Below are 24,241 nucleotides of genomic sequence, written 5' to 3'. Positions count from 1 at the left end.
GTAGAAATCAAAAGCAAACGACATGTCATCTGAAGATCGTCCCTGACCTCTAGCCGGGTCAAGATTCGGGTCGACAGACCCGGTTTCGGACCCGTATACATTTTGCACTCTAAATCAGCCTACAAAACTCTGATTTTGACGTTCCATATATCAAAATTCTCAGTTTTTGATGTAGAATTCATCTAAATAAAAATTTTATTCAAAAAATGCCAACAGCCAACTTTCTCTTTCTAAAGAAATTCGGGATTTCATAAAATTATGCATGTTTAACACATCAAAGTAAGGCAGAGGCATAAAATAGCTCTGATACCATATGTAAGAATCATGTATATGGTCTCTATCTAAGCATATATATATACTGAGTATGCAAGATAGAAACCAAAACTAAATTGCGGAATATTAAACACTAACCTCCAGCCATTGCTTGACGATTTGATGCAGAATAATCCTCTGGAAATTGTTCTGAACTTTCGTCTTCCAGGTGATCTCTTTTTTTCATAGAATGGTGTATGTTTTAAGTGTAGAAAAAGCTCACCCAGGCACCCTATTTATAGCCTGAAGAAGCATTCTACCATCAAGAATGCTACGGAAATTGTGGAGTTATGGCATGGGAGTTACAGACCATTACACCATGAAGAAATAACTGCATGAAACAGTTACCATTATCCCATGAAGAAGTAACTGCTGCAGTTACCATTATCCATGGAAGTAACTGCATGAAGCCATGAAGAAAAAACTAACAGTCTGTAGCTAATTCAAGTCTGTATCCTTTACTTATCTCCTTAACGCGATAATCCAGTAAGTTGAATGACCCTGGTAACTTATCGGAGACGTTCTTGACTTGAGATGTGGAGAAGGGATCCAGGAGTTTGACATCTCCGGACGGTGAATCTTCGACTTTGACTAGCCAGGCTCCTGGGGTGTGATGAGGATGGGAGATTTGTGAGAGGGGTTGGATGGCGTAAACGGTAGACTGGGCAATGAAGAAGAAGTGTATGGGAGAGTTGGAGGTGGGAGAGTGGTGGAAATAGTGGATGTCTGAGTATGGGTTTGGTGGCGGAGGAGGAGGGAGGGCGGCTCGAAATGAGGTGCAGACGGCGCAGAAGCGGAGAGTGTCGATTCTAGTGGGGAGGCGGTCTGCAATGGTGGCGAGTAGGTGGTCTGGAAAATTGGACCAGTCACGGGAACTGTTCTCCATGGGAGCTATGACATGAAGGACGAAGAAGAAAGGAGAAAAGTCTATGGAAAGGATATGAAAGAAGAAAGAGGGGATAAGATAAGGAGAGAGTCCAAACTTGAAGAAGGAAGATCGTAGAAGAAAGAACAAAGTAGAAAAAGAGGCGCAGCCCAAAGCTGAGCAGGCTCTGTCTGTCAAAGAGTTTGACTGACCTAGACTCAGTTTGTTTCCGTGAATATATATTATCCAAAATAATATTATTTTAATTATTTCGATTCAAAATTTTTTATGTTAATAAATTTAGTAAATCAAACACTCCAAACTTATGTTCAAACTTGGTAATATAAAATTCCTAGATTTAAACATGAGTTTAAACTAGGAATGACAATTTAAACCTGATTTTAGGGGCTCCGACCCTCCCTGACCTTAACGGAGAGGGGATTCCCCGATAGAAAAGGGGAAGGGGATAGGAACAGAGATGAAAAAAATCTCTGTAATCAGGGACGGGCCGGGGATGGGGATACATGTGTCCCCTCCCCGCCCCTATCCTTGTCCCTTTATATTAATATATTTATTTAAAATACTAATATATTTTTATAGTTTTAAATTATTTATGTTTTTCAAATTTATTTAGGTTTTTGTTGTGCATATTAAAGGAGTTAATATATTATATTTATGATATTTGAAATAGTAAATTAATTTTAATTTTGTTATTTAATATATTTATATTTATTTACAAGGTAAAAAGAATATATTTTTTTTGCGGATACGGGGAGGAGATTTTTCCCCTTAGGGATGGGGAGAAGATTTTTCTTTACGGGAAATCATTTTCATCCCCGTAGCAGGGACGGGTCAAGGACGGGGATTGATATCCCCTACGGGGATGGGGATGGGGATTGAAATCCCCTCCCCGCCCCTCCCCGTTGCTATCCCTAGTTTAAACTCATTTAAGACAAACTTTCAAAAACCATAAGTGAACCCATAAGCTCTATAATATCAATAAATTTGCCCAACAATGAAATTTGCCCACAACCTCATTCTAGTAAATGAAATAAACCAAACAATGGCTCGTTATCATAAGTATTAATATTTTTAAAATCATATCGATAATCAAATTAGTTGTCTTATTGATTTATGATTCGATCGATTCAATCAGATGGATCAATCGATTCCTAAATTATAATGTTTTTATTGAATATTATTAAATATTTATCATATTTTTTAAAATATAAGAATATTTATTTAAACAGAATGCCCTAATGTCACTTTTATAGCCTTTTTCTATTAAAAACATTTGTATAAATATTTAACTTATTTCAACCCACCAAAATCAATTCAATTCAATTATTTTTTTAATTAATATTTGTTCATTTTCAATAACTTTCTCTTTCTAATTAATATTTGTTTATTTCCAATGACAACTATTTAACTTCCAATTAGTTACTCAACCATCCTTTTTTAATGTTATCCACTATAATTTTTATTTTTCTTTTTTTTTTAAATATATATATAAAAGACAAAAACCGAACTTTTTTTAGCTGAACCACACTGGACCAAGAGCTAGTTCAAGATTGAGCCAATCAGTCTTGTCTGAGCTGATTTTAATAACATGATAAGTATGACTAGTTGACAAAATTAGAGTCATTTATAATTTTGGATAGGGTTCAAACAATTGGACATAGGACTACGATCGTACCAAACTAAACCAAGTATTGTTTGATTCAAGTTTGACTTGATTATATTTACACAAATCTCAAGTTCATGCTCACCAAGTTAAAAAGTTTCTGGCTTGAGCTCAAGATAAAACAACTAACTTGAGCTTAATTCGATACATTTAAATTAAATCTCGTAACTTATATATTCATCAATTATCCACATTTAAAATCAAACCAACTCAAAACTCAACTCTGCCCGATATAAACCGTGCCATGAGCAGTTTGAAAGCATCTCATCTCACTTGCAGCCCTAATTGGGCTTCTGGGACTCCTCCAACTCCAATCGTGTAATGCCAGATTATCATCACAAAAGTAATCTGAAAGACTCTGAGCTCATCAGGACAATATTAGCAGCTCAAAATGTGTAGGAAAGCTAGTTGATATACAGGAGTCTGGGCATAACAGAAGTAAATGACCAAGCTTAATCTAGTTTCATAACATTAACATCCATAATGCATATATACATGCTCAGAAATTAAAACCAGCATAACTACCAACTAATAAAAAAAATAATTCTTTATAATTCGTGCATAGTCCGACCAAGATGTTAATCAAATCTTCACATTGATGATGAAACACTACTCAAGCGGTTTATCCCAAAAACTTCTTCAATAAAATGTCTTCGCATCGTTCCATAGAAGTTGTTCAAGTACCTAACATGTAATAATAAAGTTCAAATGCAGGCATTTGTCAAAATACTAAAGAGAACAAAACGTTATGATGAAGAAGACTTGGCAAGGTAGTGCAAAATTTCTAGGCGAACACAAGAACGGATCCGCTAAACTCAGAACAAAATAATGCTTCATATGAAGCTGAGTTGAAAAAGGTTCAATTTAGTAAGAACTTGATAGAGTAAGAAATCCAGGGATCAATCAGTAATCGCATCACAAAGATATAATGTTACTGTATATTATGAAGTGAAAGTAAAAAAACACATAGAAGGTACCATGAACACCAAAGGCTGAACATACCGAAGCCACAGAAACTTAAGAATCTGCCACAAGGCACAAATTAATAAACCAATAAAAAGGAAACTTAGTTTACAGATAAATATTTGTTTTTGACATATGAAAATAGAGAGACTATCAAGAACTGAAATAGAAAAACAGAGTACCCTATGACAATGAATCATGGCTGAGAGACGAGAGATCATGGAATTTTGTAACCATTCCCTAAAATTGATTATCTGAAACTGGAATAAACAGAGAAACTGCATATAGCAGTCAACTATAAATAAATCAAATTTGCTTGAATCTCATGCTTGATGATCCAGCAAAGAGTAATTTAACTATCTCCAGAACAACCTTGGGGAATGATTATCCAAGAGTTCGCACCCACAACTGGCTAAAGCTTGGATTACGACAAAGAGAGCATCAAGAAAGATGGTGCAGCAAAAGGAGAAAATAAGGAACACAGCAAAGCAAATCCATATCCAATTCAAAACAAGCAACAACAACTAATATCTGTAAAAGCATTTGAACATTGAAAATTTACATACAGGAAGTCAGTATATGTACTGTTTTACACCATGTCCTTCTAAATCAGTATTTCCTGTGCTTACATAATCTTGTTAAAAATGTCCTCAATCTAGCTACACAAATCAGATTTCAATTGAAAAAAAATAATCAATACACAGATATTACAATAATACTATGGAATTGCTATCAGAATCATGAAACAACCTATAAATACAAGCAACTCCCCCAGATGCAACTAACATACTATTTTAATATGCTTTTTAAATCTGCACTTTCAATTCTTACATAATCTTGTTAAAAGTCTTCAATCTAGTCAAACAAATCAGAATTTAATATGGCATTGCTATCACAAAGAAAGAAATGAATCATAAACACAAGTCCACTCCAGCGAATTCATCACAGAAAGTGCTATACAATACACAATTTAAAAAGAAAAAAAAAAACTGACATTCAGGGAAGAGCCAAGCTGGTGGAGACGAAAAAATCTCATAAGATTCAGGAAATGATACGAGCCACTCATTGCTACCATCATTGAAGTCGAAAATCAAAGTATACATCCCTGGAAAATCATATGTAACCCCAAAGAAACCAGTTTCACCCATATAAACACAATTTGGTTTTATTCCCAAAAAATCTTTAGCTGAAATAAATAAGCTACCTCCATCAAACAGAAACAATCCTCGACCCTCCAAATCCTTCACTTCAATCCACTCTTACTCTTCTTCATCCAGCCTAAACACATAGAAAATAGAATTCAAAACCACTTTCTCAGCCTTAGCTAGAGAGAAATTTCTGTTATTTCCCAATTTTTTATCACTACTATTACGATTTTCAATCAAATACAATTCACTAGATGTATTTACAAAGCTTTTGTAAGTAAAACGAGTCAACAATGGAGGCAAAGTTTCACCAACCTCCAAAGACTTCGGATCAACACTTAAAATATGCCCATTTGACATCACTACATGAAACTTCTTCTTATAATAGGCAATATCCTCACCAAAACCCAAGTCGACCCATTTCTTATCACAGCTCCTCCAAACCATCAACTCCAAATTCAGAAAAACCATGACTGCTAACTCATCATTATCTGCAGAGACGGCGACTTTTTGAAACAAAATATCCTTCCACCCACTAAACTGCCTCGGATGTTCATCAAAAACCCAATCGATTCTATAACCTTTACTGATTTCCTGCACACGATATTCCAGCAAATTCACTTAGGCAACATTTCAAGAACGTGCTCTTCAAAATGACGGCGAAAGTAGGTGTCCTGGACCCGGGTTTCTCCCTGGCTTGATTTTTCAACTTTGACTATCCACGGAGGGGCGCCGTGGGAAAGGGGTTGAAAGGCATAGACAGTGGATTCGGCAATGACGAGGAGCAAAGGGGGTTCGCAGATTCCGGGGTCATAGTAATAATGAACGGGAGAAAGTTTCGGAGAGGGGAGAGGGACGGCGAAGTGGAACGAGCTGCAGACGGCGCGGAAACGGCTGAGTTCAGTTTGGATTGGAGGCGTTGCGCTATGTTGAAGAGAATGGGGTCTGGGACACTGCACCAGTCGAGGGTTACAGAGGCGATGGCCATGAACGGAGGGTAATTTAGACAAAAAATTAAAACGCTAAAAACACTCAGCAGCGTCGGAACAGCAGAGTGCGGACGGAGGAAGAAGGAAGGGAAAGGGAAAGTTTTCTTAACGAACCACAGAGATGAAGATAATGGGATTTCCCAGACAGGTCCAGGCCCGAGCGTTTGTGCGAGTAAGTGTATCAGAAAATATCAGAAATATGACAATTTACCCCTCAAGGTTTGTAGAAAGTATTACAACCCAGTGCTACGGATAGTAATAATATATTTACAAAAAAGATATTACTTTACCACAATACTAAGACTGCAAATTGAGCTCGATTCAATTAGATTTATGTAAGATTTGAATCTGAGTTGGGCGAGTTGAGGAGCTGTAGGCTTGAATTGAACTTAAAATAGAAGCTGTTGAATTAAGTTTAACTTGAAAAATCATAATTAAATGTATAACTCGTATATGGCCAAAAGACTTGTTCCCACCCAAGGCTTGATATAATCCTAAACTTCCAACATTCAACTTTTAAAAACTCAAACATCCACCTAAAAGTTAATTTCTGTTAAAAATATTAATTAAGATTAGAGGTAAAAATATTATTTAATAAAAAATTTTATTAAATTAAAGTTTTATTACATTTTTTCTCTAGGTCTAAAAACTATCATTTCCCCTCACCTAAGGCTTGAAAATAAACATTTTCCCCTTAGGGTTTGTGGTTTTGTCTTGTTGTTACTTCTCTAATGACCAAAGTTTGCCAACCACCACACTGGTGATCCTCCCTCTCCCAGACGATGATGAATCATCAATTAATCAGAGGTGGATTGCCATTCCTTTGCTCAAAGACAAAAGAGATCTATGCATTGCATGGACAGATTTCATGAGGCTTTTTTCATATTTGTTTGGTTACGTTTATATTTTATTAATTGTTGATTATGTCTCAAAATGGGTAGAAGCGAAAGCTACCTGTACTGGTGACTCTAAAGTTGTTTCAGGTTTCTTTAAATCTAACATATTCAGCAGGTTTGACATTTTGAAGGCCTTAATTAGTGATTAATAAAAGCATTTTTGTAACCGAACAGTGGAGGCGATGCTAAAAAGTATGGTGTAACACACAAGATTGCTACGTCATACCATCTGCAAACCAGCGAACAAGCTGAGGTTTCAAACTAAGAAATTAAATCTATCATTGAGAAAACCATTGGTCCAATAAGAAAGGATTGGAGGATGCGCTATGGGCATATAGAACAGCATACAAAACGCCAATTGGTATGTCATCGTACAAGTTAGTATTGGGTAACGCCTATCATCTTCCAGTTGAATTAGAGCATAAAACATATTGGGGCTATCAAGCAATGCAACATGAAGTTTGATAAGAGTGGTGAACATAGGAAATTACAATTGCAAAAATTAGAAGAAATTCGCAATGGCGCTTACAAGAGTTCTAGAATCTATAAGGAGAAAACAAAAGCATTTCATGACAAAATGATTTTCAGAAAAGAATTTTCAATTGGCCAAAAAGTTCTCCTTTATCATTCAAGACTGTGGTTGTTTCCAGGTAAATTACATTCTCGTTGGATTAGACCTTTTGTTGTTACTAACGTTTGTCCTTATGGTGTAGTAGAGATTCAAAGCTTAGTAACCTCGAAAGTATTTAAAGTTAATGGCCACAGACTCAAACCTTTTTACGAAGGAGTGCAAATTGCAACTGTCGAAGAAGAGGAGCTGAAAGCTCCCATCTACATTGATAAATAGACGAAGGCATTACGTCGAGCCGATGACTGTAAACAAAGGCGCTACTTGGGAGGCAACCCAAGCTTTCAATCTTATTTGAATACTTTAATTTTAATTTTTCTAGACAATTGTTTTTAATTTCAGTTATGTGTCTCAAATTTGATTTTAAATTTCAGTTCTAGGATTTTTTTATGTTTAATTAGCAATTATTTTATGATTTTCAATTAGGTTCATTTTAATTTATTTTTATGTTACTGTTCAAGCATCTTCTTCCTTCTACCAAGTTCCATTAGCCTTTCGTAAATGTTCACAGAGGAGAAATCTGCATTTTGGTGTTTTGGAACTGGGTCATTCGTTTTTGTCAAAGTCTAGCTCTTGTTTTGTTATTTTGTTAAATACAAGGGGTTTATATGATTAAGTGTAATTATAAGGTTGGGGTTATATGTTTCCAGAAATCATATTTGCCAAAACGACGCACCACACTTTCTCTCCACTAAAAACCTAATAGCCTCTTCACCTATTCTACAACGCTATGGTTAGAACCTGCTCACAACATTAAAGACTAGCAAGATCCACCCATTAGAGACCCCCTCACACTAGAGCCGTCATCAAAATTAGACAAATCACCTGTCAATCAAACTCAGCAGTTTTCATCCTCTCCTGTACATTTAACGCCTTAATCATCATCTTCTTCACCATCACCTCAACCACGACAAAGTGCCACTACTTTAGCCCATTATGGTCCACGTTCGTGCACTCGAAAAGGGAAGAAAATGGAACTCTTCAGTAGCCTAAAGCTTAAACTAGGCAACTTCAATACCTTCATTGATGAACAAAACCAACAACGGTATGAGTCTATGTGTGAGTGCAAAATCTACCCTTGTAAGTATGTTCATACTCAAACTTTTGATCAATTAGGCATTCGTAATGAAATTGATAAACTTGTGAATAGGCTGGATTGGAAAAATTATGTATATGTGAACTGTCCTACCTTTATTGAGCTAACCCATGAATTGTATACAACATTTCAATTTAATGATGATGAAGAGTTTCATTTATTTACCAAGGGAATAGTTGAGTTTAGGATAATGGGGAGAGAATATTCATTCTCAATTTCTGAATTTAACATTGCTTTGGGGTTTCTGAAAAAAGAGGATGCAAAGAGTGAGTGATATATACGTTCCCAATGTGATTACAGTCCTGATTTTAATCCTACTAATTTGTGGCATGAATGGTCGGTTGATTCAGCTCCGTACAACCCTAGTGCTTCCAAGAGCTCTTATTTAAAAAGTCTCGTGTTTAAATATTTACAGTAATTCTTGGCTTTTAATTTTTCTGGAAGAAGGGATAGTGCAAGTACTATTTCTAAGGTTGAGTTTTATTTTTTATGGTGTATGGAGCATAATATTCAAGTTAATTTAGGTTTTTGGTTACTCACTCAATTCCAATAAGTGGTTCAGAAGAAAAATAAATTTTTAATCCTTGGTTCTTATATCACTCAATTAGCCATTAATTTGGGTTTATTAGACATTTTTAATCATAAAATGCACATTGCTTGTGAGGTGGAACCATTGGATATGACTTGTTTAAATAGAATGATAAAAGTAACAAAACAAACAAATGGCAGTTTCAGTTTCGTGCAACCTGGACTAGTAGTAATGCCTCATTCTAGGCCAAATAGGTAGCAAAGAACAACGACAGAAGCATATCCCAGTAGCACCCAACCATGAGCAGACATTTTATCATCTTCCTATGCTCATTCATTCAACAACATAGGGGCACAACTACATAGATGTAAACAAAAATTAAACCGCATGGAATGCAATCTGATGGCATTCATCAATTCTTAAGGATTCATGCCACATTATCCTCTATCTCCATAATTCATACTATTGCTTCTTTTCCTCAGATCCAGAGAAGTTTTCTTTCCATTTTCTTTTATATTTCAGTTTCATTATTGTGTGTTTTGTTTAAACATTACGGACAATGTTTGGTTCAAGTGTGGAGGAGGGTTTATTTGTGTTTTATTTTTTCTGTTTTCTTTACCTGTCTTCTATTTTTTTTCTAATATGGTCTTATGTTTTGTCCTTTTGTTCTATTTTTATTCTATTCTGTCTACCTATTCTGTTCTTTTATCTGTTTTCTATCTTCTTTGTGTTATGTTTCTTCTGGCTATCCTTATTTTACGCTTTGTTTTGTTTTTGTTGTTGTTTGTTACTGGTTAAAGTTGGTTTTTGTTTTTCATTGATGTGGCAGTTGGTGTATTCTTCCCTGATTTTAGTCAACCAAATAGTTCCATTAATTTCATTTTGAATGAATTAAATTATATGCATGTCATGGGATTTAGCTAATTAAGTATGAGAGCAATGCATACTAATTTGTTAGATTAACTAAGGGTATACACTTAAACAAATTTTGATAATTAAATGATAGAGTTTTGTTTGAAGTTGAGGTGAATTGATTTAACCCGTGAGTTTTGAGCGAAAAAAAATTGAAACATATATATCAATCGATGTTTTCTTTGATGAGTGATATTCTTCTATGTGAATATATCTCTAGAACTTACTTTGAACTATTTCAAGACCACATCAATAAATGCATGCACGAAAATGATAAAGGCATTCTTGTTTAAACCTTTTAGTTTAAAAAGCCAACCTATTTTAATTTCCCTAGTTAGCCCCTTAAGCCTTACAAAGCCTTGATTCTTTGTGTTAAAACCAAATTACAAACCAAAGCCTTCAAGTAAAAATCTTCACCCAACCATGATTGTTAGCAGGGCATTTAAACTAAATTTTGTTGCTTGGTGAATTTACTATCTTGAAAAATTTAAGTGTAGGGGAAAAGGAAACAAAAAAAAATAAAACACAAATAAACCTTCCCCCACACTTAAACCAAACATTGTCCTCAATGTTGAAACAAAATACACAATAATGAAAACTAAAATTTAAAAGAAAAGGGAAAGAAAACTTCTCTGGATCTATGGAAAAGGAGCAACACTTTAAATTATGGAGATAAGGGATAAGGTGGCGTGAATCCTTGAGAATTGAAGAATGCCATCAGATTGCGTTCTATACGGTCTAATTTTTGTTCATATCTATGCAAATGTGCCTCTATGTTGTTGAATGAATGAGCATAAGAAGATGATAGAATGTCTGCTCATGGTTGGGTATTGTTGGGAACTGCTTCTGTTGTTGTTCTCTATTGCCTATTACGCCTATAATGAGGCATTGTTGCTGGTCCAAGTTGCACAAAACTGAAACTGCCATCCACTTGTTTTGTCACAATTCCCATCCTATCTAAGCAAGTCATATCCAATGGTTCTACCTCACAAGCAATGTGCATGTTATGATTAGAAATATCTAATAAACCCAAATTAATAGCTAATTAAATGATATAAGAACCAAGGATTAAAGGTTTATTTTTCTTCTAGACCACTGATTGGAATTGAGTGAAGAACCAAAAACCTAAATTAACTCGAATAATATGTTTCATACACTATAAAAAATAAAACTCAACCTTAAAAATAGTACCTGTACTATCCCTTCTTCCGAAAAAATTAAAAGCCAATAAACATTGTAAATATTTAAACACAAGACTTTTTAAATAAGAACTCTTGAAAGCACTAGGATTGTACGGAGCAGAATCAATTGACCATTCATTCCACAAATCAGTAGGATTAAATTCAAGACTGTAATCACATTGTGAATGTACATATCGCCCACTCTTTGCATCCTCTTTTTTCAAAAACCCCAAAGCCATGTTAAATTCAGAAATTGAAAACGACCATTCTCTCCCCATTATCCTAAACTCAACTATTCATTTAATAAACAAATCAAACTCTTCATTATCATTAAATTGAAATGTTGTATAAAATTCACGAGTTAGCTTAATAAAGGCAGAGCAATTCACATATACATAATTTTTCCAATCCAGCCTATTCACAAGCTCATCAATTTTATTACGAATGCCCAATTGATCAAGAGTTTGAATATGAACATACTTATAGGTGTAGATTTTTCGCTCACATATTGACCCATACCGTTGTTGGTCTTGTTCATCAATGAAGGTATTGAAGTTGCCTAGTTTAAGCTTTAGGCTACTGGAGAGTTCCACTTTTTTCCTTTTTCAAGTGCCCGAATGTGGACCAAAATAGGCTGAAGTAGTGGCATTTTGTCGTGGCTAAGGTGATGGTGAGAAAGATGATGATTGAGGCGTCGAATATGTAGGAAAGGGTGAAGACTGTTAAGTTTGATTAATCAGGGATTCTTCGAATTTCGATGATGGCTCTGGTGTAGGGGGTTTCTGATAGGTGGATCTTGCTGATCTTTGATACTATGAGGGGGTTCTGACTATGGCGTTGTAGAATAAGGATAGTGGCTGTTAGGGCTTAAGTGGGAGAGAAAGTGCAGTTTGACGATGGTGGCAAATATGATTTCATATAACCCAGCATTATACTTGCACTTAAGTATATGTGCCCCTTATGTTTAACAGAATAACAAAGCAAGAGCTAGACTTTGACAGAAAGACATGCCCCACTTCCAAAACACTAAAATGCAGATTGCTCCCTCGTGAACATTTACAGAAGGCTAATTGGAACCTAACAGAAGAAAAATGATGATTAAACAGTAAAAAATAATTAATTAATTAAAACAAAAAAATAATTATAAAATTAATTACTAATTAAACATCAAAGATCCTAAAACTTAATTTTAAAATCAAAATTAAATCACATAAACTGAAATTAAAAGCAAAGTCTAGAAAATTTAAAATTGAAGTATGAATTAAAATAAGATTGAAAACTTAGGTTGCCTCCTAAGTAGCGCCTTTGTTTACTATCATCGGCTTGACGTAATGTCTCCATCTATTTATCAATATAGATGGGATCTCTCAGCTCCACTTGTTCAACATTTGTAATTTGCACTCCTTCATATAAAAGTTTGAGTTTGTGGTTATTAACTTTAAACACTTTCAAGGTCGCTAAGCTTTATATCTCTATTGCACCATGAGGAAAAATATTAGTAACAACAAAAAGTCCAATCCAACGAGATCGCAATTTACCTGGAAATAACCGAAGTCTTGAATGATAGAGAACTTTTTAGCCAACTGAAAATTCTTTTCTGGAGATCATTTTGTCATGAAATGTTTTTGTTTTCTCTTTATAAATTCTAGAACTCTCATAAGTGTCATTGTGAATTTTTTTTAATTCTTGCAACTGTAATTTCCTATGTTCACCACTCTCATCCAACTTCATGTTACAATGCTTAACAACCCGATATGTTTTATGCTCTAATTCCATTGGAAGATAGCAGACTTTACCAAATACTAACCTGTACAGTGACATACCAATTGGCATTTTGTACGTTGTTCTATATGTCTATAGTGCATCCTCCAATCTCTTCTAGTTGGACCAACGGTTTTCTCAATGATAGATTTAATTTCTCGGTTTGAAACCTCAGCTTGTCCGCTAGTTTGTAGATGGTACGATGTAGCAATATTGTGTATTACACCATACTTTTTCAGCAATGCCTCCACTATTCAAGGAGCCGGAGACCTCCCTAAATCAGGCAAGAATGGTTGCCTTCAAACCAAAACCCTAATACATTTCTTCCTTTCCCCTTTTGAAACTTAAAACACATATTTATAATAAAGAGTGACCGTTGGATTGAAGACAAGTGTCCCAATCCTAACAGATGATCCTACAAAGAGTAATTTAACTATCTCTAGAACAACCTTGAGGAATGATTATCCAAGAGTTCGCACCCACAAGTGGGTAAAGCTTGGATTACAACAAAGGGAGCATCAAGAAAGACGGTGTAGCAAAAGGAGACAATAAGGAACACAGCAAAGCAAATCCATATCCGACTGAAAACAAGCAACAACAAGTAATATCTGTAAAAAGCATTTGAACATTGAAAATTTACATGCAGGAAATCAGTATATGTACTGTTTTACACCATGTCCTTCTAAATCAGTATTTCCTGTGCTTACATAATCTTGTTAAAAATGTCCTCAATCTAGCTACACAAATCAGATTTCAATTAAAAAATAATAATCAATACACATATATTACAATAATACTATGGAATTGCTATCAGAATCATGAAACAACCTATAAATACAAGCAACTCCCCCAGATGCGACTAACATACTATTTTAATATGCTTTTTAAATCTGCACTTTCAACGCTTACATAATCTCATTAAAAATCTTCAGTCTAGTCAAACAAATCAGAATTTAATATGGCATTGCTATCACAAATAAAGAAATGAACCATAAACACAAGTCCACTCCACCGAATTCATCACAGAAAGTACTATACAATACACAATTTAAAAAGCAAAAAAAAAACTTACATTCAGGGAAGAGCCAAGCTGGTGGAGACCAAAAAATCTCATAAGATTCAGGAAATGATACGAGCCACTCATTGCTACCGTCATTGAAGTCGAAAATCAAAGCATACATCCCTGGAAAATCTTATGTAACCCCAAAGAAACAAGTTTCACCCATATAAACACAATTTGGTTTTATTCCCAAAAAATCTTTAGCCGAAAAAAAAAAGCTACCACCATCAAACAGAAACAATGCTCGACACTCCAAATCCTTCACCTCAATCCACTCTTACTCTTCTTCATCAAGCTTAAACACATAGAAAATAGAATTCAAAACCACTTTCTCAACCTCAGCTGGAGAGAAATTTCTCTTATTTCCCATTTTCTTTTTTATCACTACTACTACGATTTTCAATCAAACACAATTCACTAGATGTATTTACAAAGCTTTTGCAATTAAAACGAGTCAACAATGGAGGCAAAGGTTCACTAACCTCCAAAGACTTCAGATCAACACTTAGAATATGCCCATTTGACATCACTACACGAAACTGCTTCTTATAATAAACAATATCCTGAACATCAACATCACCAAAACCCAAGTCGACCCATTTCTAATTAGAGCTCCTCCAAACCATTAGCTCCAAATTCAGAAAAGCCATAACTGCTAACTCATCATTATCTGCAGAGATGGCAACTTTTGCAACAAAATATATTTCCACCCGCTAAACTGTCTCGAATGTTCATCCGGAACTCAGCCAATTCTATGCCCTTTACCGATTTCCTGCACACGATATTCAAGAACGTGTTCTTCAAAATGGCGGCCAGACGGGTTTTCCCCTGGCTTGATTTTTCAACTTTGAATATCCACGGATGGGCCTTGTGGGAAAGGGGGTTGCGAGGCATAGACAGTGTATTCGGCAATGACAAGGTGCAAAGGAGGGTCGGAGATTCCGGAGTCATAGAAATAATGAACGGGAGAAAGTTTCGGAGAGGGGAGAGGGATGGCGAAGCGGAACGATGTTGAAGAGAATGGCGTTTGGAGGCATTGCGCGATGTTGAAGAGAATGGGGTCTGGGAGACTGCAACAGTCGGGGTTTGCAGGGGCGGTGGCCATGGATGGAGGGTAATTTGGTAAAAAAAAAAACGCTAAAAACACTCAGCAGAGTGCGTACGGAGGAAGAAGAAAGGGAAAGGTCTTAATGAATCACAGAGATGAAGATAATGGGATTTCCCAGAGATGTCCAGGTCCCAGTGTCGGTGCAAATGACTATCAGAAAATATCAGAAATATCAGAAATATGATCTCCTCAAGGTTTGTGGAAAGTACAAGGACACCCCAGTGTTACGGACAATAATAATATATTTACAAAAATGATATTACTTTACCATGATACCAAGCAAGACTGTAAGTTGAGCATTATTATATTTGAACTCAATTCAATTTGGATTTATTGCTGAGCTCAGCTCAGAAGTTGTAAGCTTGAATTGAACTTAAAGTGGGAAACTATTGAATTAAGTTTAACTTGAAAAATTATAATTAAACGACTGTGTTTGATGTCTTTGTACCTTTTTAAAACCTTGAAAATGAAATGTTACAACTTCGAATATATTAGGATATTATAGTTTAATTGAAGATGCAATTCTTTATTTATATGTAATATTAATTGGTATTATAAATTGAGAATACCCTTCAAAATAAATAAATTGAAATATCATCATTTGATTGAACAATTTAATTATACTTAATCATATAATAATATGTTAATTTGTTTGAATATATTTCTAACCACTCGTTTATATAAAAAATATTATTATTCTAATATAAAGACATTTTTACGTTTTACTATAATTTTAGCAATTATGATATGTTACATTTTAGTGTTTAAATTTAAAATTTTCATATTAAAGCTTATTTAGATGTAGAAGCAAATTCAATTGAATTTAAATTCGAGTTTGAATTATGTTTATTGATGAAATTGAGGATATATAATTTATAGATGACATGACACTTAAAGTAACATTAATTCTCTACCCTCTTTGTTTTACATGTGTTGTTCTATATGATTATAGATTGTTCAAAATTATTGGAAAGACACCCTCCGAAGCATTGGTAACAAATTGCAAAATCATAAGGTAAGTGAGTGGTATTAGATGAGGTTATATATGATATCAATCAAAATTTAAAGTGACAATTTTTAATTATATATGGAGGACTTTAGTAACATTATCCACTCTTATAAATTTATCAAAGAGTTAGGTGTTTTTAGTGGCTACTTGCAATGACTCTGCCCTTACAAATGAATCTTGTAAGTCAACTCTAGTATTTGGTTTTGCGGCTTTAGTTTACAATTATTTCAAATAAGCCATAACAACCATGCCTTCCTCTCCCTTCAGTTCTCTATAACCTTTTCAAAATCATCGATAGTCCTGTTTGATTAATCCTAATAAATCCAGGTCATTTTGTAGTATTGATTTGTTGCTACTTGTTTAGATTTCCTGCATGCCATCAGTCAGTAATTGAAGTTTGTAGCTCAAAATTTTTAAACTTTAGCACCCTGGTCCTACTTGGATTCTGTAGAACAAACCGTTTTTAGTGAATGCTCAACTTAACTCTATGTGGTCATAGGCGTTTGAAGTTTCATGGAAACTAAATATTGATTTGTTGTTTTGGATTTGTTCTTGATCCTGAAAAAATGCAGCGAACTGAACTTGACAGAGAAAACAGAACTGGTTAATGGCATTGTCCAATATAGCCCAGGACATCACAAGTGCACATTTCTAATAGGTTGCTTAATTTTGTAGTATTAGATTATACCACTCTCACGTAGTTGTATTCTACAGCACAGGCCAAAGGTTCCTGAACTATATATCTAAGACGGCAACTAGCCAAGTCTTTTCAGAGCCAATTTATATTCCTACCAATACATTCGTTAGCTTTTGGCTTGATGCAAGATGAAAATAAGTTGAATGATGTTTTCATTCATTTATTTCTCCATTGTGTCTTATCTTAGTTTGATATCTGTACTGAAAAAATGGTGAGGGCTGTCATAAAGGAGACAGACTACGGGTGGTTTTTATCTCAAAAGTTTAAAGTTTTACCAGAATATGCAGTGATGCAAGGGCTTGGAAAATTTGAATCATGTAAACCAATATTACAGGTTGTTATCGTTGCAACGATCACAATGAAGCAGACTCAGACAGATATTGATGTTCTTCAGGCAACTTACTGCAGGGGTGCCCTGTTCTCTGGATTCATGAAGCAAAATCCTATGTTTTTTGTTTGATCTGATCATTTTTAACACGTCCTATTAATCTGACATGATTCAGACACAATCCAATGACCCTGGTTGTCATGTCTATTTCGTACTGACACATCGCCACCCATTATTTCAATTAAGGAGTGCTACCTTCAATTACAGTCTGCTTGTCTAGAAAATTATATATTTTTAGAGATGTAAGGAGCTTCAAGGCTAAGCTCGGGGATCCTTTAAGATTCATTAATGTAGAAAACAATGTCATTATTATGATAATAATTAATTGAGCAGAGGAGACAATTTTCTACCTTTTAAGTTTAAAAACTTCACCCTCTCTTTACAGTAAATGTTCTGCTTTTACCGTCTTCATTTCCTAATTTACTCAGTTTTGCTTCTGTTATCTTCAGCTATTTTACGTCTTTATTTGTGTGTTATCTCAGTTTGATTTCCTAATGTACTCAGTTTTGTCTCTGTTATCTTCACAGGTAACAGGGAAAAAGTTTCCTAAAATGGTTCCTGGTTGGATGAGGTCGTTCCCCAGAACACGTAAGCTTATATAAGCCAAGAAGATCTGCGTATTGCAAAAATGACTAAGTGAAACACTTTAATTTTGTGCCCAATGTCTTGGTGTTGGAAACCGGGTAAGTAGGCTTCCTTAACTTTACATAAATGAAGTTTTAATCTTAGCCTCGTTATCAATTTCCAAGAGTAGTTGATAGGTACAGAGCTTTCTTTTTTTTTTTTTCTGCCTGTGCAGATATGATGGTGGAAGTCAGTGGAAGTATCTACATCTGGATCCGGAACAATTCCTGCCTCTTCTCTTCTACTGACTTCCATCATCATGTCTGCACAAATACTTCCATGAAGTTATCTTCAAGATATTTTTCTTGTCTATATCTGATGTTTTGTTCTATATGCTGTTATGTTCACATCCCTGAGGTACTCCTCATTAGCCATTGTGCTTCTTGCTTTAATCCCTTGTGAATCAATCAGTAAGGGTTTGTTAATACCGAGAGCTCTCTGCTCATTCACCTGGAAAACTACACTGAGGTAATCCATTTATCATGAATTGACTAATCTATGTTTGTTTGATTGATTGATTTTCAAAGGTCCAGATTTAGAGTGACCAGGATTACTCAGAGAATGTATATAAACAAATGAAAACTCTTGAAAATTTTCATAACACAAGTAAAATTGAGTAATTCATTTCATTAATGAGATGGTAATGTGTTTGGTCTCCAATCATGCACGTATGCAAGAGGAAAAGCAAAGGAATTAAACGTAAGGAAGATCTCAGGAAAATGATCAAGAGAAAACAGCAAACAGTCGAGCCAATTCAGAATACAACAAACAGACAAAGCCAGGGCAAATAATGGCAGCTCATATCAGAGCCTTAGAGCAAGTAACAGCATCTGGAATAAGGCCAGATAAAAGACCAAGACTGAGAGAACAAAGCCAAATCTATACAAAGAGAAGATCTTAAGAAGAGGCAAGAAAGAATTCAATGACTCTTTAAGTGGGCTTTACAGCCAAAAGAGAGAGGGTTCTTATTACTATTTTTCTGTAAGAGAACAAACACTTATACAGTGAAGTTCATTGATAAATTCTTTGTGCTTGTGTATTTGCACCCTGTAGTTCTCTATTTGATTACAAATCTACAATTTTCTATCAAGGTGGTATAAGAGCCACACTCGGAGCTCGGTTATGGTGAACACCCAAATGCATTCTAGACTAGATCAGGTGGCAAAAGATTTGTCAAGAAGGGGGCATGGTTTAAATGTTGAAATTCAATTGTTAAGAGAGCGATTTAGTGAGATAAAAGACAACCGGTCTACCAAATTGCCCTCGGCATTGCTGCCATGCCTGTCTGTTTATGTACTGAAACCGCCCTTTTATTTTATTTATTTTGGGCTGTTCCAGTGCAAAAATGTTTAATTTATACTTGCACTTCTCTTCCCAATAGGCTTCATGATTTTGTGGAGTAGAAATTCTATTCAGGTTTTTTTTTTTTTTGGTGCATGAATTTAAATTTATTTCTTATTTCTCAAAAAATTAGTTTTATTTGATTTATTTTACTCTAATTTTTGTTAAATTCTAGATGTATAAACTATTTTTCTTTATTTGAAATAGAACTAATAATAAAATTGAAGAAAATGTTAATGGTTTGTGATGAAAAGTGAATCTTGTACCTTTTATCATTCTCATCTAGACAAAGGGTTAATTTAATCAAAATTAAAGTAGGGTTAAATTAGATTGAGTCATACTTGAATAAAGGTTGGCTTGAGATTGGAATATTTTAACACAAACTCGATTTGATTCGTACAATTGAGATTTTTAATTTTGAATACAGTTCAAATGGAATTTAAATTCAAATTAGTTAAAACTTGATTTATTTATGAAATTAAGTCTAATCTTTGACTCGAGTTTGGATCAAGTTTGATCTATTATTGTTTGAATTTAATTTGTTTGATCTAAATTGTAAAAACTCAAGCTTGAATTGAATTTGATTGACTTATTTGTTACAATATTGTCCATTCTTCTAATATAATATTTGTTAAATTTGATCTAATCGTAATGAATTTTCATTATTGTTTGTGTGATATAGTGAAATACTTGAAAAAAGAACTTTCTAACTTGGTTTGACTTATTGTTCTGAGGTTTGCATCCATGGATGTGTAATTCAAATCTTACTAAAGAGATTTTGGTAGAGTAATGCAATATAAGAGAATGTATCTGATCTTTGAATATTGGTTGGGGTCTTCCACATCTGTTGAATATTTTATATTCGTAGGATCAAAAAGTAGTATTATAATTGTGTGCACAATTGAGATATAATCAGATTCTAGAGATTAATTCCTATTGTAAGTCTCTATAAACTAAGAAAATTATATCAATGAAATAATCTCTGTTTGATTAGTGATTATTTTCCTATGTAGATATAAGATGTAATAGGAAACAATCTTCACAGATACGAGGAGTTAAACAATCATGTCATGCCTTTGTCATTGGTTCTCAAAGTTGGGAATTTTATTTTAAAATTTTTGCATATTGCATCGTGTTAACTCATAGGTCTTCTTGTGAGACACTGACACTGCTTGCAAATTTGCAAATTGTGCTAAAATTTTGTGGGTATTGTTACTTTTTAGAAACAATTAGAGTTAGACTTGAGTTGAACTAAACTCAATTATGTGATAACATATATAAGTGTGTGTATAATTATATATCTAAAGTTAGTGCATATGGTATTACTCTTATTTAAATGTTCTAGGTATAATTATTTTAAAATAAGTCAAACAACATATTCCCATCCAAGGTTTAGTTAATTGACAAAATCCTACCTAAATTGTTACCGTTAGTGTTTTTTGTCAGTGGAAAGGGTATAATCGTAATTGTATTAGTTGAATATTAAAATCTTAATAAACTTTTTTAATTAATCTCCAGTGCAGAATTATCTATACAAATCTACCGTGATGATTAATTTAAAAAGTTTTAAGAGAATTGTTTTGTCCTTTTGTTTGACACAAAGAATAAAAAGCTTCTAATTTTAAAATTGTAAAAGAAGGCTTTCAACTTGCAACCTAGAGATTTTCTTCACAACCACCGCCTCCCGAATCCTCACCAACCAAAAGCAGCTCTTTTACAGCACTCCACCCCCAATCATGCCACCTCCTCCTATCCCATTCAACTCCCATCCTTGCCATGCACGGCGTTGTTGATCCACCAGTCAATGCCAACCAAGAAGAAGACGACAACGAAGAGGAACACGAGTTCTATTATGAAGCCTAAACCGGTCGCAACAGTTGCCAAGCCTGCTTATTTAAATGGACCTTGGAGAACCTTTGTAAGTGAAAGCAGCGCAAAGGATGCGCCTCACATCTGAGTGGATATATGTATTTTTGCATGTAAATATTTGGGCAGAGTCACAGAGGTTGGAGGCCCTTGCTTATGTTCATTACCACTGTTTTGTGTTTCACATTATTATTTCTGATCCTTCGGCCAATCAGAAATGCAACAATTTAAATTAATAATTTAAACCATATTAATTACTGAGGGTATTTTGATTATTATATTAGAAAAGTTAAATCAGTAATTTAAATTATAAATTAACAATAAATGCTAACAAAATTGGATGATGGGTGGTATTTTGAGTTTACGGAATTTAAAGGATTGGATGATGCTAATTGACTAAACCTTGGGTGGGGTTAAGTATTTTGGCCTCTAGAATATTTTTCATTTTACTTGTTATATTAATTGCAAATGAGGTTTTTTTGGTCATAAAAAATTAATAACGATATAATTATAATAAAATAAGTTTTACCTTTAATATTATCAAAATCTTTTATTTTTTATCTATCAAATAAAATAATATAAATAATAAAAAATAGATTAATTATTATATACATTCAATCCATTATACTAGTAGTCAAAATTATAATGTTTGAAAGAGTTGGACGAGGTGTATTGGAAAGTAATTCATTTTGAGTTTACTACTAAAACTAAAGATAATTCCAATTTGGTTTGAATAAAAACATTTAGTTTAAATTCAATTTAAGTCTATAGTTTGAATACGTGTTTTGTATTTATTATTCTTGAATTGATTATTTACCAATAAAATAATATTATTTTACACAATAATAAATAAAATAAGGTGATTTTAATATTGGTTATAATTATTCATTCAAATTAAGAACTAAATTTGAACTGAATCAAACCATCAACCCAGCTTCTGAATTGAATTGAACCAAATTCTACCGAAGCAAATGAGTTAATCAGGTATGAAATTGTGAAAATAAGAAAGAGACAGAAAAGATACTGCAATGGAGATCCATTAGGTGAAGATAAAGATGGATGAGAGTAAAATATAGTCTCCGAATTAATCTAAAAAGAAAAAAAGGTTAGAGAATTCAGTCAAAATCCTTCCACACCAAATTTCCTATTTTACTTGAGATATTTTCAATGGAGATAGTTGAAGAGAACAGTCTCTGTCATGTGACTGCGTCCTAGGTGATGTCTTTGTTTTTGTTAGATTAATTATCTATCCACTACTACTTCACTCTTTATTTTTCCACCACAAATTAATGAAGTAAATCAATTGAATTTCGTGGAACTTTCATTTCATGTTGTAAATAAGGTGAGTGTTCACTGTAATTTTTTTTTTTATGTTTTTAATTTTTATAAATTTCATCATGATGGCACATAAGCCTTCTCGTCAGGCCTCAATCGGATCTGTGAATTCACATATTATGTCCAAAATTTGTTGCAACAATTTGTTGTAGTAGAAGTGCTCATAAACTACAAAAGTGATTAGAATTAGATTTGAGTTGAGTTTTAATTGAACATGGATTGATTCAAGTTTGACGTGAATCCATAATTGTTAGTTTGAGATTGTGTTCGTTTAAGCTTATTGAAAATGTCGTTTGATATTATCATAAGGATAAATAATATTATTAATGGGATAAATAATGTTAACAACTTATGAATAATATTGTCCACATGATTAATAATATTATTATCGAACTAAATTTAAACTAAACTATCAAATTAAAATTTTATTCTAAATTTAATTTGAATCAAGTTAATCATTTAATTAAATTAAACTAGTTCAGTACCAATCCAATCACAAATGAAATGAGGTAAGGCTTTTTAGTTTATGATATTTATGTGATGTACTGTTTGATATCTTTCGTTTTACTAACAATAATAATAAAAAGAGTAAAACTAAAATAATAATATTTTGAAAAAGAAAGCACAATCGGTACCTTTTCTCCTCTCTGAATCTTCAATTAAGAGTGGAATGAAAAACAATTCTATTCGAATTTATTGGACCAAAATCATAGATAATTTAAATTTTTTATTAGAATAAAATGATATAGTTTAAATTCAATTCAAGTATAAAATTCAAATCTGTGTATTATATATATATTATTAAAGAATTTGTAAACCAGCTCAAATTCTAAATTGTTTTGAACCAAATTACTCAGATCAAAATAAGCATGAAATAATGAAACTAAGAACCAAATTTCAAATTGGGTTGAACCAAATTTTATCAGTGCAAATGAGTTAATCAACTATGAAAAGATGAAACTAAGAAAAAGCAGCGAAAATAATTAATTAATGAGATCCGAGGTCTTGTACAGCCCTCTTTTCTACTGTCAAGCAATTAAAGTTAAATCAATTGAATTTGGTAGAGTTTTCATACAATAAAGTTATAAGCAATTAATTCTTGTTCACGGTTTGTATTTAATTATTGCTTACATTTTATGAAGAAAGTAGTTGGTATGTATTAAGTTTTTGGGTTCCTTCCTATATGAAAAAATCTAAATTTATTTAATAAAAAAGGCTCAATCCACTATATTCATAAATAACACATAAACATTTAATAAAAAAAGCAAAATAAAGTTCAGTATATACATATAAATAACACACAAAAGTTAGAAAGAGAAGAGGAGACAAAAACGTTGTCTTGGTTTTTCAGTTCGTTTTCTCTCAATTTCATCGTTGGATCGCTTTGATTTTTGGACTGCTGGTAGAAGACTCATTATTCTTTATTTTAAACTATGAAGAGGAGACAAAAGTCAGAAAAAGAAAAGAGAGGAGGAGACAAAAAAATGTCTTAGTTTTTCAATATGCATCCATGAGAGATTTTCATTTTCTCTCAATTTCACCATTGGATCGCTTTGATTTTTGGACTGCTAGTAGAAGACTCATTGTTTTTTATTCTAAACTATGAAGATTGAGTTTTGTTTTTCAAGTAAGTAGTTATCTGTGTTGAAACATAACTAGTTGTATTGTGCAATTAAGTTTATACAACTCTTAGAAAAAGGTATTTTTCTCTTTCGTCTACCATTAGATTGCTCTCAAATTTTGATAGTATTTTAGTCACATATGGTGCTATATTTTGGACAGCGGAGATCTATTCTTTATGTCTATAATGTGAGATATAGACTTACGAGTTTGTTACGATATATATATTTTT

The 24,241-nt window shown here is 33.5% G+C and overlaps 1 protein-coding gene and 1 long non-coding RNA gene across 5 annotated transcripts; both read right to left on the bottom strand.

The window, feature by feature from the left end:
- Nucleotides 1-614: 614 nt before the first annotated feature.
- On the bottom strand, nucleotides 615-1,198 carry LOC123208461 (putative F-box protein At1g65770). Its single transcript, XM_044625997.1, has 2 exons — nucleotides 742-1,198; nucleotides 615-643 (listed from the first exon to the last, which is right to left on the bottom strand). The coding sequence occupies exons 1-2, from the start codon at nucleotides 1,196-1,198 to the stop codon at nucleotides 615-617; spliced, it is 486 nt and encodes a 161-aa protein (XP_044481932.1).
- A 1,672-nt stretch (nucleotides 1,199-2,870) lies between these two features.
- Nucleotides 2,871-7,039, bottom strand: LOC123208268. 4 transcript variants are annotated; one of them, XR_006500746.1, is made up of 3 exons: nucleotides 5,285-6,168; nucleotides 4,819-5,102; nucleotides 2,871-3,545 (listed from the first exon to the last, which is right to left on the bottom strand). It is a non-coding gene; the product is annotated as an uncharacterized LOC123208268 (long non-coding RNA). The 4 variants fall into 4 exon arrangements; XR_006500747.1 differs by having other exon boundaries at nucleotides 4,819-7,039; XR_006500748.1 differs by having other exon boundaries at nucleotides 2,871-3,284; nucleotides 4,819-7,039.
- Nucleotides 7,040-24,241: the final 17,202 nt, after the last annotated feature.

The sequence above is a fragment of the Mangifera indica genome, chromosome 2, assembly GCF_011075055.1.
Source record: "Mangifera indica cultivar Alphonso chromosome 2, CATAS_Mindica_2.1, whole genome shotgun sequence".
Lineage (NCBI taxonomy): Eukaryota > Viridiplantae > Streptophyta > Magnoliopsida > Sapindales > Anacardiaceae > Mangifera > Mangifera indica.
The sequence above is the reverse complement of the archived record's forward strand: the minus strand, read 5'-3'. Positions and strand labels throughout refer to the sequence as shown.